Source organism: Henckelia pumila, chromosome 3, assembly GCF_033568475.1.
Source record: "Henckelia pumila isolate YLH828 chromosome 3, ASM3356847v2, whole genome shotgun sequence".
Classification (NCBI taxonomy): Eukaryota; Viridiplantae; Streptophyta; class Magnoliopsida; order Lamiales; family Gesneriaceae; genus Henckelia; species Henckelia pumila.
The window spans coordinates 175775327-175788793 of NC_133122.1; the positions used below are offsets into that span (position 1 = coordinate 175775327).

Here is a 13467-nt window from a genome sequence, read left to right on the forward strand (position 1 = left end):
CTATATATATATATTATATAATAACAACAACAACAACAACAACAATAACAACAACAATAATAATAATAATAATACAACAAAATTTTGCAGACTTCCCAATTATATATAAAATTTTCAATAAATGATAAAATTTTTGTAATTTAGAATTAAAATTTATATGAGTCAAAATTCGTCTGAAAATTTTGAAACAAATTACCAAATCAAATTTTGAAACAAATGACCGCATATATGTGAAATTTTAATAAATTCTAAATTTCTATAATAATACAACGAATTTAGAATATTTCTCAATTACATATAAAATGTTCCATAAATAATACAATTTACCTAATTTAAAATTAAAATTTAGAAATTTTACAGAATTAAGGAGGTTCATTTTTCTTTAAAAAAAAGTTTATGTTAGAATACAGAAGATAATATTATTCGCAGAAAAATTTGATTCGTTTTAAAATATTTACCATATTTATGAAAAATACTTATATCGTTTGAGATAATCTTTAAATGGACATACCAATTTTGTGTGATTACATTAAATTCTTTATCTTGGTTGATATAACTCTTATTAATAAAAAGAATATAAAAAAATATTATAAAAATCATATATTATTTTTCTATCAGAATTTTTAAAAATAAATATTTTTCAAAAAATTCAAATTTTTTGTCGATTAATAAATTTGATTAAAAATGATAATTATTTTTTAGAATATGTTAAGTAAATTTATATCAAGGTTCTAATTAAGATATGTAATATAGATTTATGGAAATTCAATATACCAAATATTCTAGACGACGCTCTTTTAAAAATTCTGAAAATGTAATATTTTATAAAACAAATGTTTTCGAAATAAAAAAATCATAATTTTCCGTCAAATATATTTGAATTCAAGAAATTTAAATATTTGACGAACGCATAAGTCATCGACGAATAAAATTTTTTTGTCATGTTTAATCTTGAAGTGTCGTGTAATTAAATGATCTTAGCATGCATTTATTATTATATTTTAATTTGTGTTAATTTATCACTTTATTTTTCTAGATGTGATTGGGGTAAATATTGTTATTTTAATATCTTATTTTTATGGTGATTATGAATTTGAATTCTTATATATTCCATATATATTTATAATTTTTTAGGCACCACAAGTTAGCATGCACTTTGTGGGGAAGTTTCATGGATAAAATGATGATATTTTTTTATTATAATTGGTGATGATCCTGTATTGAAAATAATTGGTGATCAATCACATAAATTTAAAAATATTTATATACACATAAAAAATATACGATGTAGATCATATATTGTAATTTAGCTTTTTTCAACAAGAGAAGTCGCATGTTGTAATTTAGCTTTTAAAAAATATTTCATCAAATAATTTATTAAATTAAAAATATTTATATAACACACATAAAATACATTTGTTTTCTTATTAGTTTTTTTATGGTAAAAGAAAATATTTTTAATTTTCTCTGCATTGAAAATAAAAATAATAGAAGAAGAAAACTTAAAAATAAATTTACATTATTTTTTATTATAATAGAAATAATATTTATCTGGTTTTATGAGAATATATACTTTTGAAAGATAACTACACAAAACACTAAAAAAAACAATAATAAAATATAGTCCATAATTTTTTACCATAGATTTTTTTAACAAGATAATTATTTTTTTTAATTTTAATATTCATTATAAAATTTTTCCCTATCAATTATCTAATTTCGCTCTTTAAGAAAACTAAAAACAAATATAATAAAAAATATTTGCAATTAAAGACACATATAAAAGAAAAATATGATAGATTAAACAAAGATAATTTATTAATGAACATATTTTTGATCTTTAAATTTGAAGAAAAGTATAATATTCTATCTTATTAGTTAAAATTTATAATTTTAAACCATTTATAATTTTTAAACTCCGAACAAATTGTAATTTTTTTTTTATTTTTTGCAAAAAGTTTATTGTTAAAAAACTTTTATATTTGGTTTTTGTGTATATACACTTAACAATTTTTATAATCTTACCAAATTAAATAAATTTAACTATATGAAAATTTTACCCACTATATTAAATTAAAATAATAAAAAATTTTAAATATGATTTGTATATTGTTATTTTGGTCTATTAAAAAATAAATTTAAATAGTTTCCTTTTATACATTGTTAAAAATGGGTTAATTAAAGTATGAAACAATATTTTTTAGAATTATAAGATTTTGTGGGACATTACGTTTTAAAATCCTAAAGAGTTGTAGTATATAATAATACTAGAGAGAAATAGAAAATCCGAAATTATATTGAAGATACCATAATTTGGTCGCCAAAATGATCTATATATACTTAAGGACAACAAACCGTATCGTACCAAAAATATATGTCATATCGAAAAATATTGAATAAAAATTTTTATACCGATACCGCACCAAAAATTTTGATATATACCGAAATCGGTGTACCGAAAATTTTGATACATATAATTATCATAACGATTATACCAAAATTTTACGATATACAGAGATTTCGATACGTATTGATCGGTATATATATTCAACTTTATACAAAAAAAACTTTATATTTTTTAAAAGTTATAAATATATGATATTATTAAATTTTAAATATATTCATTATATTTTATCAATATTTTTAAAGATATTCAAACGATTATACTTATTACCTATATATTTAATCATTAAATATATAAAATAACACACCGTGCATCGCACGGGTGAAAAACTAGTTTATGTTATATATAAGTGATTGATATGAAAAAGATATTCTGTTGACTTTGCATGTTAAGGTCAATCATCCAAATGAATGAAATATTTTAATTTTGGATGTTATCACAGTATTAGATTAATAATATTAGAATGGTAATATTTTATTATTTTGGAGATGCATTAATTAATCAATAAATTAATAAATTATTGTTTTAAAGAGTGATTTTTATTTAACGAACATAGATTTAATTAAATAAAAATAAGAATTGTACTCATTAATGTACATATTTCTTAAATTAATATAAAAAAATAAGATTCATTGTACATAAGTATTTATAAAAACACGTAAATGATATTAATTTTTTTAATAATTAAAAAATATTTGTTGTGTTGATTAATCAAATAAAACAAATTGACTAATCGGATAAATTTTATTGTATATACAGTATGAATACAATTCACTTGCTTATATGGTTATGGAATTTAACTAATTTTAATTTCAAGAAAAACCAAACAACAATATAATCATATTTTAATAATATATACTAGTTATGTTTATAATTTTAGATAATTATATTATTAATATATGATATTGACATAACATAAATTTATATAAGATTGTTCCAAAAAATTATTATCATACTAATTTATCCAAATTATTAATTTAGCATATTGACCCAAGTCGAAACCGAGAAAAATTATATTATTATAGATGATATTAATTCATCTAACATTAATTTATTGATATTTTACTGTATGGCTCCGTAATTATTTCGTGACACAAACAACATATATATCTGTAAGCTTGCGTATAATATATTTTTTCACTTCCATTCTCGCATGTGTTTTGATTAATTGTCTTAAAAATTCCAAGCATTTTGTAGTAAGGAACTGAAATAATTAGCCACCCTTATTAATAAGACTTGAATTTTATTCTTTACCCAATCCCCGAGACAAAAATAAATAAATGAAATTTATTATTTAAAAATTGTAATGATAATAACAATAATAGAATATTACTTGTAGCAATATGACAAAGATTATAGAAACATATAATACTAATAGCAATACAACGAATAAGAAAAGAAAGGAAAAATGAATATACTCTTTGTTTGTTACACGTGAGTACTACACTAAATTCACCTGCGGAAACGAGTTGGCACTTTTTCTCCGCCAACATGTCATTCTCTGAAGGGTTCGCTTGAGCTCGTTTTTGATCGAATGCTCAAAGCAATCCTGCAAATATAACGATGCTGGGCGATCAACTAAATATAAGGAAGGATGTGGAAATATACTTACAGGTTGGTATTCAAATGTTACTTACCTCTCTCTAGTGTCGCGCACAACCTCGAGAATATCGGTTGCATGCTGCACCTTTGAATGTTCTGGCTTCTTCTTGCTTTCCAAGAGTAAGGAGGAAACACTAATAAATGTTTCCAGTTTTTCCTCAATTTCGTGCAGCTTTTGATCTATGTGTTTCATGAAGTCCTCGAATGAAGAGATTTCCCTCAAATGCTGCATAATACTTGAATCATTCCTGCCTATTGGACTGAAAGAAGATGTGTTGTTGAAATCTCCCTCACCCGACTCGCTATCTGCAACAACTAGTACTTCCTGATGCTCTCCAAATGTCAGCTGATCCGACATAGACTTTTGATTTTCATATGAATTGTTAAGAATAGCCTCTTTAGGGGTTATAATCCAAATAGGACTAGATGGCTCTGTTTCATTAACTTCGGTATCCAAAGCAACATTTCCAATGAGTAGACCTTCTTTCACAGAAATTGCCTGAAAATGAAACACTGTTGTTGCTCCCCCAACCAAGATATCAAAATTCAGCATTTTTCTAAAAGCTTCCTGGACTAGAACTGTTATAAAGGAAAGAAGGATATGCATATCTTGGTTTCTTTTTGGTTCAGAAAATAAATGATTGAGGGTTCAAGAAATTTATTGCAGAATTTACAACGTCAAGCTTTAAAAGTAATGATCCTAAAAGCTTCCACGGTTCAAATAAAATAAATGTTTTGTTCTTTCTTGCAAGAAACTGAAGTAAATGCTTTTGGCCCTGTCGTTCATAAGTTGCCAAACCTTTTCTCCAACTCTTACACTTGGTGTGACTCAAACCAAATCTATCAAGAACTAATTGGTTGGCCACAAGATGTAAAACTTGCATACCTCATTGGTAACCATCATTCAACCATTTCCTTTCAGGTTATATATAAGTTCAACTTTCATAACACAAATTCCATGATAAATTGTTTTTTCTGCAATTATCAAAATCTAGAATTAAACGAAAGCAAGCTTTTTTCCAGTAAATATACCATGATCACATCACTGCAAACAGTTAAAAAAAATGAAAACGTATTTAGCTTGATACAAACATGTGACATTTATAGCTCAAGCTTTTGGTGGCAATAGTCATTTTCTTTGCTTATTTTAATATTTTCATAACTAATTAATTGTTTGAGATGAAGTTCTATACATGATCAACTAGCAAAATGAGTTGTATCATCTCTATCATGTCATTGTGCCTATTACAATCCTTTTGAGTGATGTTGGAATTGCACGACATGGAAAAGTTTATAGTTGGAATTATTGCACCCAAGATTTTTGCTAAATATTTCTATACTATTTTTTCAGTCCATATATTTTTTAGTGTTCAATTAGTCGTAAACAGTTCAAAAAATGCATGTTCAAGTCCATCACTTTGAAAGCAGAATATAAGTTAAGGACACAATAGGGTCAATGTAATATATTAAGAAACCCATCACCTACCCTTTGCCGAGTCTGATGTGCTGGACCAAAGGTTAAGTAGTTCCAGCTTCGAAAAAAACCCACAGTTGCATATATGAAAGTGGATGTACCTCATTCAGTTTTGCCGAAAGCTCATCAAGTAACTCGATGCGACTCTTCAACTTCTCCATAGCCTGCATGACTTGCTTTTTTTGAAATAGCATCCTCCTAGCATCATCTTCCTTTCCAGTTCGAACACTAATAGCTGCTTCTCGTCTGAATTTCTCTGCTGCTTCACACAACCGCATGAGTCTCGACCTGGCATTACTTGCTGAAAACATCAACCCGTTAGCACTCTAGCCAAGTAGGATGCTTCTTCATAAATATTTAATATTTCAGTAAGGCCATGAAATGCAAATCGCTCATTACCGAAGCAGTTTCATGGATAAATTAAGTTTAAACTGCAAGCACGCCCCCCGTCCTCTTATAAATTAATCCCCTGAATGTCTCAGTGAACACAATTCATGAACTTGTTGGTACCTTCAGACCAGAAGAAAATGATTGACTATAAAATGTAAAACCGGAGGAAGATACAATCTAGCAAATCTGTTACAATTTATGGATAACTCGGGGTCATCCTTAATGGCTATGATCATATACACACAGGATTTCTCAAAACTATTAACACAATCCATTTCAACAAATACAAAAAGTGAAAGGCTGTATGGTGGTCAATTCGGAAACTACGACGAAAAACAAATTCAATCATCCGCAGGGGCGGAGGCGGGGCACAAACAATTGCTAACTTCCAATGTAAAAATTAAAATACACCAACTCGTACTCTGCTATATTTCTGGCTTGAATAATCAGCGCAAAGGTGCGAACTTTGTGAATTTACAGACCAAATGAAGCGAAATTCACCGAAAATTAAAAAAACCCGAATGCCGAAACAACAATTCCTAATTCAATTAAGTAAAACCCAAATTACCAAATGCTTTGAAATAATTAGGAAAGATAAAAGACCTTTTGTTCTTGTAGCGTCAGCCTCCATGTGAAGATTATCCAGTTGTTGCCGAAGCTGCTCTGGAGAAACCAAGCACACAGTCCCAACGCGCGAAGAAGGTCGCCATCCAGTAAACGCGCCGCCACAATGCAGTATCATTTCTCACGCAACCGACCATTCGATTTTTCCCTCCGTAAACTACCATTTCAACATAAATAGCGGGGCTTGTTTTGTCAGTTCTTCGAAAATTTAGTATTAAATTTGAATAATTAATTTATATTTAAAAATCGATATGAACACTATACTTTAAACTACTTCAATTTCATTTTAAACTTTGGTTCTAAAAATATTTACAAATCATAGTACGTATATATAATGCATATGTGAATATTAAATTTGAGCATAAAATAATATTTTATATTCAATAGTTTATATATATAATTTAATCATATTGGAAAATTTTTATTTTTAGACAATTAAATATATACTAGATTTTATTTTGTTCCTTTCCAGAATAAATAATCATCACAACAATAAAAAGTCTAAACTTGGGGATATTTGATTTCGTTTTAAATATCATCGTTTACACGTAAATAATATATCAATTTTTGAATCGACCTCCTACTCATTTACACATTAGTAAAATATAAAATAAAATGCATTCCAAATGACACCGTAATTGTTGCATTAGTATGTTGTATAGAGTGCGCTGAGAAAGAAGGGTTCGTTTTATTTCAAGATATGATCATAAGTGTAACATCTCATTAATGTTTTTTTAAAAAAAATATATATTATCATAGATGATTTAATGATGAATTTATCACATATGTTTCAGTAAACATCCAAAATATATTAAATCTGATATATGATAGAGATACAGAGTACTATAACTAATACTGCTCTGTTAAATTAAACAAGTGGTCCCGCATAGTTACAGCATATAGCCTAAAATATTAAATACGTACACACTTCAAAGAAAGTGGTAATAAATACCAATGGGCTCCTCTAGAAGATCAAACAGAGTACATGAGATGAACAAAAATGATGATTGTTACGTTATCAAAGACAGCCAATTGGTCTGAAAACACCTGCACAGCTTTGAGTTATCAGTAGCTTTGAAAAGTTTCCAATGACATGAAATATTCGACCTGGCCATCTCTTTTTCGTTCCACGGCTCTCTGTGATTCAAGAATATTTCCGAAACCAAACTTTGAAGATGTCATTAGTATGGGAACGGGATGGTCACTAAAAATATCTACATATCTAAGTGATTGAAATCCATTTTTAAACCCACAAACTAGCGTTGGGCGGAGTATATCAATTGTTTGTCTCCGAAGAGTGGCTCTGCGATTGGCAAACCTTGCCTTCCATCTCAACAGCATTGGAACTTTCCTTCATGGATTCGATTTCCATGCTTGTTGTTCTGGTTTTTCTACTCCTTCGATCCTGAGAGAGAGGAAAGTTTAGTTGTTTACTCATCCATTTATTGACTTTGGGTTTGTTTGCATCTTTGTTTAGCACACTCAACTCAAGTCACAATATCAATCAGATCTTTTACGAGCTAACAGAGCTTAAACAGATACAGGTCGAACAAATAAAAAGGCAAATCCTCATACCATAATAAGTTTGAAAAATGAAGAGATAGAATCTCACCTCACGATAAGGGAACTCCTCAGTTTCAAGCATTTGAACCACCTGACTCATCTTGGGGCGTTTCTCCGAATCAGGGTCGACACACCTAAGAGCAACCAGGAGGGCACGTTTCAAACAACGGGTTGTGGGCCTAACTTCAAGATCAGGATCCACAACTTCCTCGGCTCTCCGGTTCCCAACCATCATTTTGAGCCACTCAACAAGATTAACCTGCCAAATGCACAATCTTGGTGGCTTAACAGGAACATGCTCGGTTTCTTAGTCACGGTTCATGTATTCGTGTGTGTTTCCTCTTCCCACCAAGGAATATTAAGTGACTGAATTGCCAGAAAGAAAATAAATGAAGTACCTCATTTGCGGGACGCCCATAATCCACTGGGTCTCTTCCTGTGACAGCTTCTAGTAGCAGAACGCCAAAACTATAAACATCACTCTTTTCATTCAACAAGCCAGTATTTGCATATTCGGGAGCGACATAACTAAAATTCACACATGGGTAGGTATTAATTTCATGATTTACAACAAACATAGTGGAGATATATTTAAGTGAGGGTACAGAATTGAATACCCAAATGTCCCCATAACTCTTGTTGTTATATGACTTTCTCCAGATCCCAAGAGCTTAGCCAGTCCAAAATCAGAAACCTTTGCATTGAACTCGTCGTCAATCAAGATGTTACTAGATTTTATGTCACGGTGAACAACTTTCGGTTCAATAGCTTCATGCAAATAAGCCAGCCTTCAAAAACAAAACGGATATATATTTTAATAGAGACCACTGAAAAACGAAAATGCATGCAATATGAGAAATATATGCTGTCAAGAGTAGCAAATGTCCAGTTGTGTTATTTATCTGTATCTTATCACCCGTCCCTAAAATATGTCAATCGCTGTGTTTACCTCCATCAAAGATTATTGTACGTTAGCAACTGAATCAGATAAACAAGTAGTTTAAGTTAAATCAAAATACACTTACGCTTTTGCTGTACCAAGAAGAACTTTCATGCGGGCTTCCCATGTAAAAGTACCAAGTTGTTTCATAGACCCGTGGAGCCACTGTTCCAGGTTGCCTTTGTTGACATACTCATACACCAACATTCTGCATCCATGGAAAATTTAAACTCGGGTAATTAAAGTGCAAGAAAAATACGAGTACACCAACAAAAGAAAATACAATTCCACTTGATTGCAACATAAATATCATTGAATTTTGGTTTCAGGTTTACACTGGCAAATAAGCTTACCTGTGAACTCCTTCTATGCAATAGCCAAGAAGACGTACAAGATTCTTGTGTCGAACATGGCCAATAGCCTCTACTTCGACCCTAAATTCTTTCTCCGCTTGGCCACTGGAATATAATTTGCATTTCAACTATAAAAAGTAAGTATACAACAAGCATTGCTGACAAAATGTGACAAGTTTTAGAAATGTTGGAAACAAAAAATGGATACTGACAGATTGTTGAGAAGTTTCTTAACCGCAACCTCAGTCCCATTGACCAATTTTCCTCGATAAACGATCCCATATCCACCTTCTCCAATAATATACTCAGATGAGAAGCGATTTGTTGCAATTTCAAGATCCCTAAGTGTGAACCAGTGGCCCCATCCAAGATGAGATGTTTCAGGCAAACCAACTAAAGGAGATGCCATAGCAAGCCCGTAAGAAAATGAAGATTGTTTGCGAGCATTCCCAGAACTTCCTTCCTCTCCTGACTGAGAACTAAAGGCCCTTTCATGATGATAAATTGAGCTGCATTGGCTGATATTATCACCATCACTTGATTTACTCCTACTTAAATGAACTAACATCTTCTCCGTTTTCTTATCACTTGATTTGTCGTCAATGGTCAAGAATAGACTCTCGGTTTGATCATTCATACGATGATTCCCTACTTTGTCTACTTTGATTTCTTTTGAGACATTAGGGATTTGAGAGTGTGAATATTTGTCTGAGGTCTTTCGAGATTTTTTAGTAAACATGACCCATATAGATAATATTCCTAGAATCAGTACTATAAAGGCACCCATACACACACAAATCAAAACCCAGAGTTTCAGACCCCCGTATTTCTTCGATAACTGGGTGCTTAAACTTTCGGTTGACATTTTCTTCAAGTCAGATGCAATGGAGAAATCTTGCTTTTACTCTTGGTACTGGACAAAAGGATAACCAACTCAATCCTGGATCCCAGAAACGTGTCTCGTCAACAAGAAAACATCCAAAATCTAAAGATGTATTAAATAATTACAAATTAAATAATTACAAATATTTAGTCATTGCTTCGCTCATCCCAGAAAGTCACGAGTTCGGAAGCACAATAAGAATAACAATAACATGAACAAAACAGCATGACAAACCAAGAAGACCTATTTATCCATCGTTGAATCAATCAATAGAAGCCATTTTTGGATCAAACTAAGCAATGCCAAAATTATCACACAAACAAATATTTATAACCAGAGTCGAGCATTCTGGGAGCAGAAAGGAGGTTATCCATTGATAAGAAAAAATTTCAAATGGTAAATTTAATTCGTTTATGCCCGAATTCCATGTCCGCCTCTCAGAGCATCTTAGAAAGCAGATAAAAGGGAAGCATCCTCGGCCCTTAAATCAGCGGAATTCAGAGAATAAATCCCATCCCAAATCAAAATCTTACCAAGGGTGATGACAGCAAAATCAAGAAAGTGTGACTCGCATGATACATCATACAGGCAGAGATTAAGTAAGCTATACACATGAAGCGGTGCAAATTCAAAATCTAAGACGAGAAAATCTCACCTTCGCAAGTGATCTGAACTTAACACCCCTTGATCTTCTACTTTGAGAAACAACCCAGTTAAAAGGCCCTAGCTTTTGCCGACAGGGGTCGATGAACATAGATACACAAATATGTAGTAATGCAGATGAAATACAAAAAAACCCACGAAAGAACCCAACCGAAAAAACGAAAATAAAAAAAGAATAAGCAGCACCCCACAAGAAAGTTGAGCAACTAAGCTAAAGAAGAGTAGTTTAGAAGTCAAAAGGCGTAACCGGCAGTGGGCCAAAGCGTAATCAAGAAAAGAAAATGTATATAAAAAAATTGCGAGCACCGAACCAAATTAACTCAAACAATGGCAGACAAAAAGCCAATCTTTATAAGCGGAGACATCTCAAGCAACTTCAAATCACAGAGTTCGGTTCAGAATTGGCTAATAAAAGCAAGAGTTAGGTGAGAACTTATTTGGGATTGTGTGAATGTGGGGGAAAGAGGTACACCACAAAAGCTGGGGAGGAAGCTTGGTTTACAATGGAGGAAACCTGTGAGAGAGAAAGAGAGAGTAAACAGTAAAGGGAAGGCAAATAGGAAGTAGTATTTACTGTTTTACTGTAGACTGCATTTATAGCTGTTGAGTGAGAATGATAAAAAATTTAAAAATAAATAGTGAAAATATTATTTATATATATATAACTATAACTCTTTGATGGATTTCCTATTTAGATTTAAACTATTTAATTACTTATGTAGGTGAGATTTGAATCTAAAATTTTATAATCTTGGGATTTCGGTTTTGTCATTAGGTCGAGGGATCTTTTGGCTAAAAACCGAGAAGTGAAAATAAATCATATAAGAAAGAAAGGGGTGAAAGTTAATTTTTTTTTTTTTTTTTTTAAAAAAGAGTTATAATTAAATTAAAAGGCAAATAATTTGAACAGTCAACTTTACAGGGAAGGAGGGAAAAGCAAACAAATGTAGGGGTTTGTCACTGAATTTACTAAATTGTCCTCCGATTCATATTATATGATCTGACATTATGACTGCAGACTGCATTAATTCTTTAAAAATAGATAATATACTATTCCGTATAATATATATATTATTTGTTTACGAAGACTGTTGCTCTTTAAGTCTTATTATATTGTTTTAATTATTTATTTAAGTGATAATATTTATAAATAAATTGAGTTCGAAATTTATTAAGTGGACATAAGACGGAAGCCTAAATTTTCATTTTCGTAAATGTTGTGAAATAATTTTACGGATCAATTTCGTTATACAGATCTTCGATTTAAATCACATATAAAAGAATATAACTTTTAAAAGTATTATTTTTTATCATAAATATAAACATAATTTTAAAAGTAAAAAATCAATGATTTTGTCTCACATAAAACATATTCTTTCGCTCTGAGATGCATCTTATAATAATGATGGCATGAAAATTTTGCGTATTAAGAATTAAAATACGGTGCCTTGTTATTTTTAGTATTGATGATGTGGATATTACGGTTTTTGATAAGTATGAAAGTCCAATCATTTACGGGCTAAATTATTGCAACTCGTGGTGTTGCCCGTGTATATCTTTCTATAAATTTTGTTTGGTTTTTAAAGATTGTGAGAATATCTTCATATATTAATTAACTTAATTACAACATTAAATTATAATTCTGAAATTTATTGTTGACATTAGCATTAATGTTAAGTTGTTAACAAGTTTATTGATTTATTGAAAATCAATTGTATACTTTAAAAAATAACACCAACTTTTTTCATCAAAATTATCTTTATATGATATAATATTACACTTTTATTTTTTTCATTGGTTTTTTTCCTTAATATCAATATTCAAATTGTAATTTAGGCACTCGGTAATTTTAGAAATTATGGTATGATCTTCATATAAATATAATAAATTCAAATAAAAATATGACTCTTTATTAATTTTTACAAACATATATTATTCATATTCGAATATAAATCAAATAATTAGAACAAATATTGTACAAACAAATAAAGTATGTGCTAATACAATAGTTTTGTGTATAAAACATGAGCATCTTACACTTATAACTAACTTTAATATATTTAGTCTAATTATCCATTTCAAAAATCTTTTATATCCATAGAAGTTTTTATTTATTGTCTATATATATAGTATTAAATATTTAGAAATCGTTCCAAATAGATTTTTTTAAAAAAAGAAAGAAATTGTTCGAATAAATCTTTTATGTAACATATCTTATCATTTTTAAAAAAAAACCTTTTAAATTTACAAAAAATAATAAGTTATCTTTATTTGTCTATTGTTAATATTTAGATATCATTTCAAATAAAAATAATGTGAAAGTCAATTATAATTATTTTAGAATAATGCTAGAAGAACAACTAATATCTCGTATAACGATATTTATAATAATTATATCGTGATATTTTGACGTTATATCGTGAGATTTTATATTCAATGTATGATGAAACTTGATAAATAAAATTTGTGTATTGGATTTTTATGATGTGAGATGTGTCGTACAAATTTGGTTGTACAAACAGCATTACTCTTTTTTTCAACTACTAATGAGCAATGTTCTAAAAAGCGCTA

At 29.6% G+C, this 13467-nt stretch overlaps 2 protein-coding genes across 5 annotated transcripts; both read right to left on the minus strand.

The window, feature by feature from the left end:
• Nucleotides 1-3677: 3677 nt before the first annotated feature.
• LOC140889860 (uncharacterized) lies at nucleotides 3678-6635 on the minus strand. Of its 4 annotated transcripts, none has more exons than XM_073297596.1 (5): nucleotides 6439-6456; nucleotides 5880-5990; nucleotides 5582-5781; nucleotides 4042-4505; nucleotides 3678-3953 (listed from the first exon to the last, which is right to left on the minus strand). In XM_073297596.1, exons 3-5 carry the CDS (start codon nucleotides 5756-5758, stop codon nucleotides 3899-3901), a joined length of 696 nt encoding a protein of 231 aa, XP_073153697.1. In that variant the 5' UTR covers nucleotides 5759-5781; nucleotides 5880-5990; nucleotides 6439-6456; the 3' UTR covers nucleotides 3678-3898. The 4 variants fall into 4 exon arrangements, with proteins under 4 accessions (XP_073153697.1, XP_073153696.1, XP_073153694.1 ...); XM_073297595.1 differs by lacking the exon at nucleotides 6439-6456 and adding an exon at nucleotides 6292-6427; XM_073297593.1 differs by lacking the exons at nucleotides 5880-5990; nucleotides 6439-6456 and adding an exon at nucleotides 6474-6635.
• Nucleotides 6636-7282: 647 nt separating this feature from the next.
• LOC140893353 (probable receptor-like protein kinase At2g42960) lies at nucleotides 7283-11437 on the minus strand. Its single transcript, XM_073302410.1, has 8 exons — nucleotides 10889-11437; nucleotides 9563-10290; nucleotides 9351-9455; nucleotides 9083-9205; nucleotides 8675-8845; nucleotides 8456-8585; nucleotides 8107-8316; nucleotides 7283-7899 (listed from the first exon to the last, which is right to left on the minus strand). The coding sequence occupies exons 2-8, from the start codon at nucleotides 10213-10215 to the stop codon at nucleotides 7771-7773; spliced, it is 1521 nt and encodes a 506-aa protein (XP_073158511.1). The 5' UTR covers nucleotides 10216-10290; nucleotides 10889-11437; the 3' UTR covers nucleotides 7283-7770.
• Nucleotides 11438-13467: the final 2030 nt, after the last annotated feature.

Coding starts and splice junctions, on each gene's coding strand:
- LOC140889860 (XM_073297593.1), bottom strand. CDS start 6,612: ATGATACTGCATTGTGGCGGCGCGTTTACTGGATGGCGACCTTCTTCG. Junction 5,782..6,473: donor TGACGCTACAAGAACAAAAG/GTCTTTTATCTT, acceptor TGATGTTTTCAG/CAAGTAATGCCAGGTCGAGA. Junction 3,954..4,041: donor GTGCGCGACACTAGAGAGAG/GTAAGTAACATT, acceptor TTATATTTGCAG/GATTGCTTTGAGCATTCGAT.
- LOC140893353 (XM_073302410.1), bottom strand. CDS start 10,215: ATGTCAACCGAAAGTTTAAGCACCCAGTTATCGAAGAAATACGGGGGT. Junction 9,456..9,562: donor AAGAAACTTCTCAACAATCT/GTCAGTATCCAT, acceptor ATTATATTCCAG/TGGCCAAGCGGAGAAAGAAT. Junction 8,317..8,455: donor ATGGGCGTCCCGCAAATGAG/GTACTTCATTTA, acceptor TGCATTTGGCAG/GTTAATCTTGTTGAGTGGCT.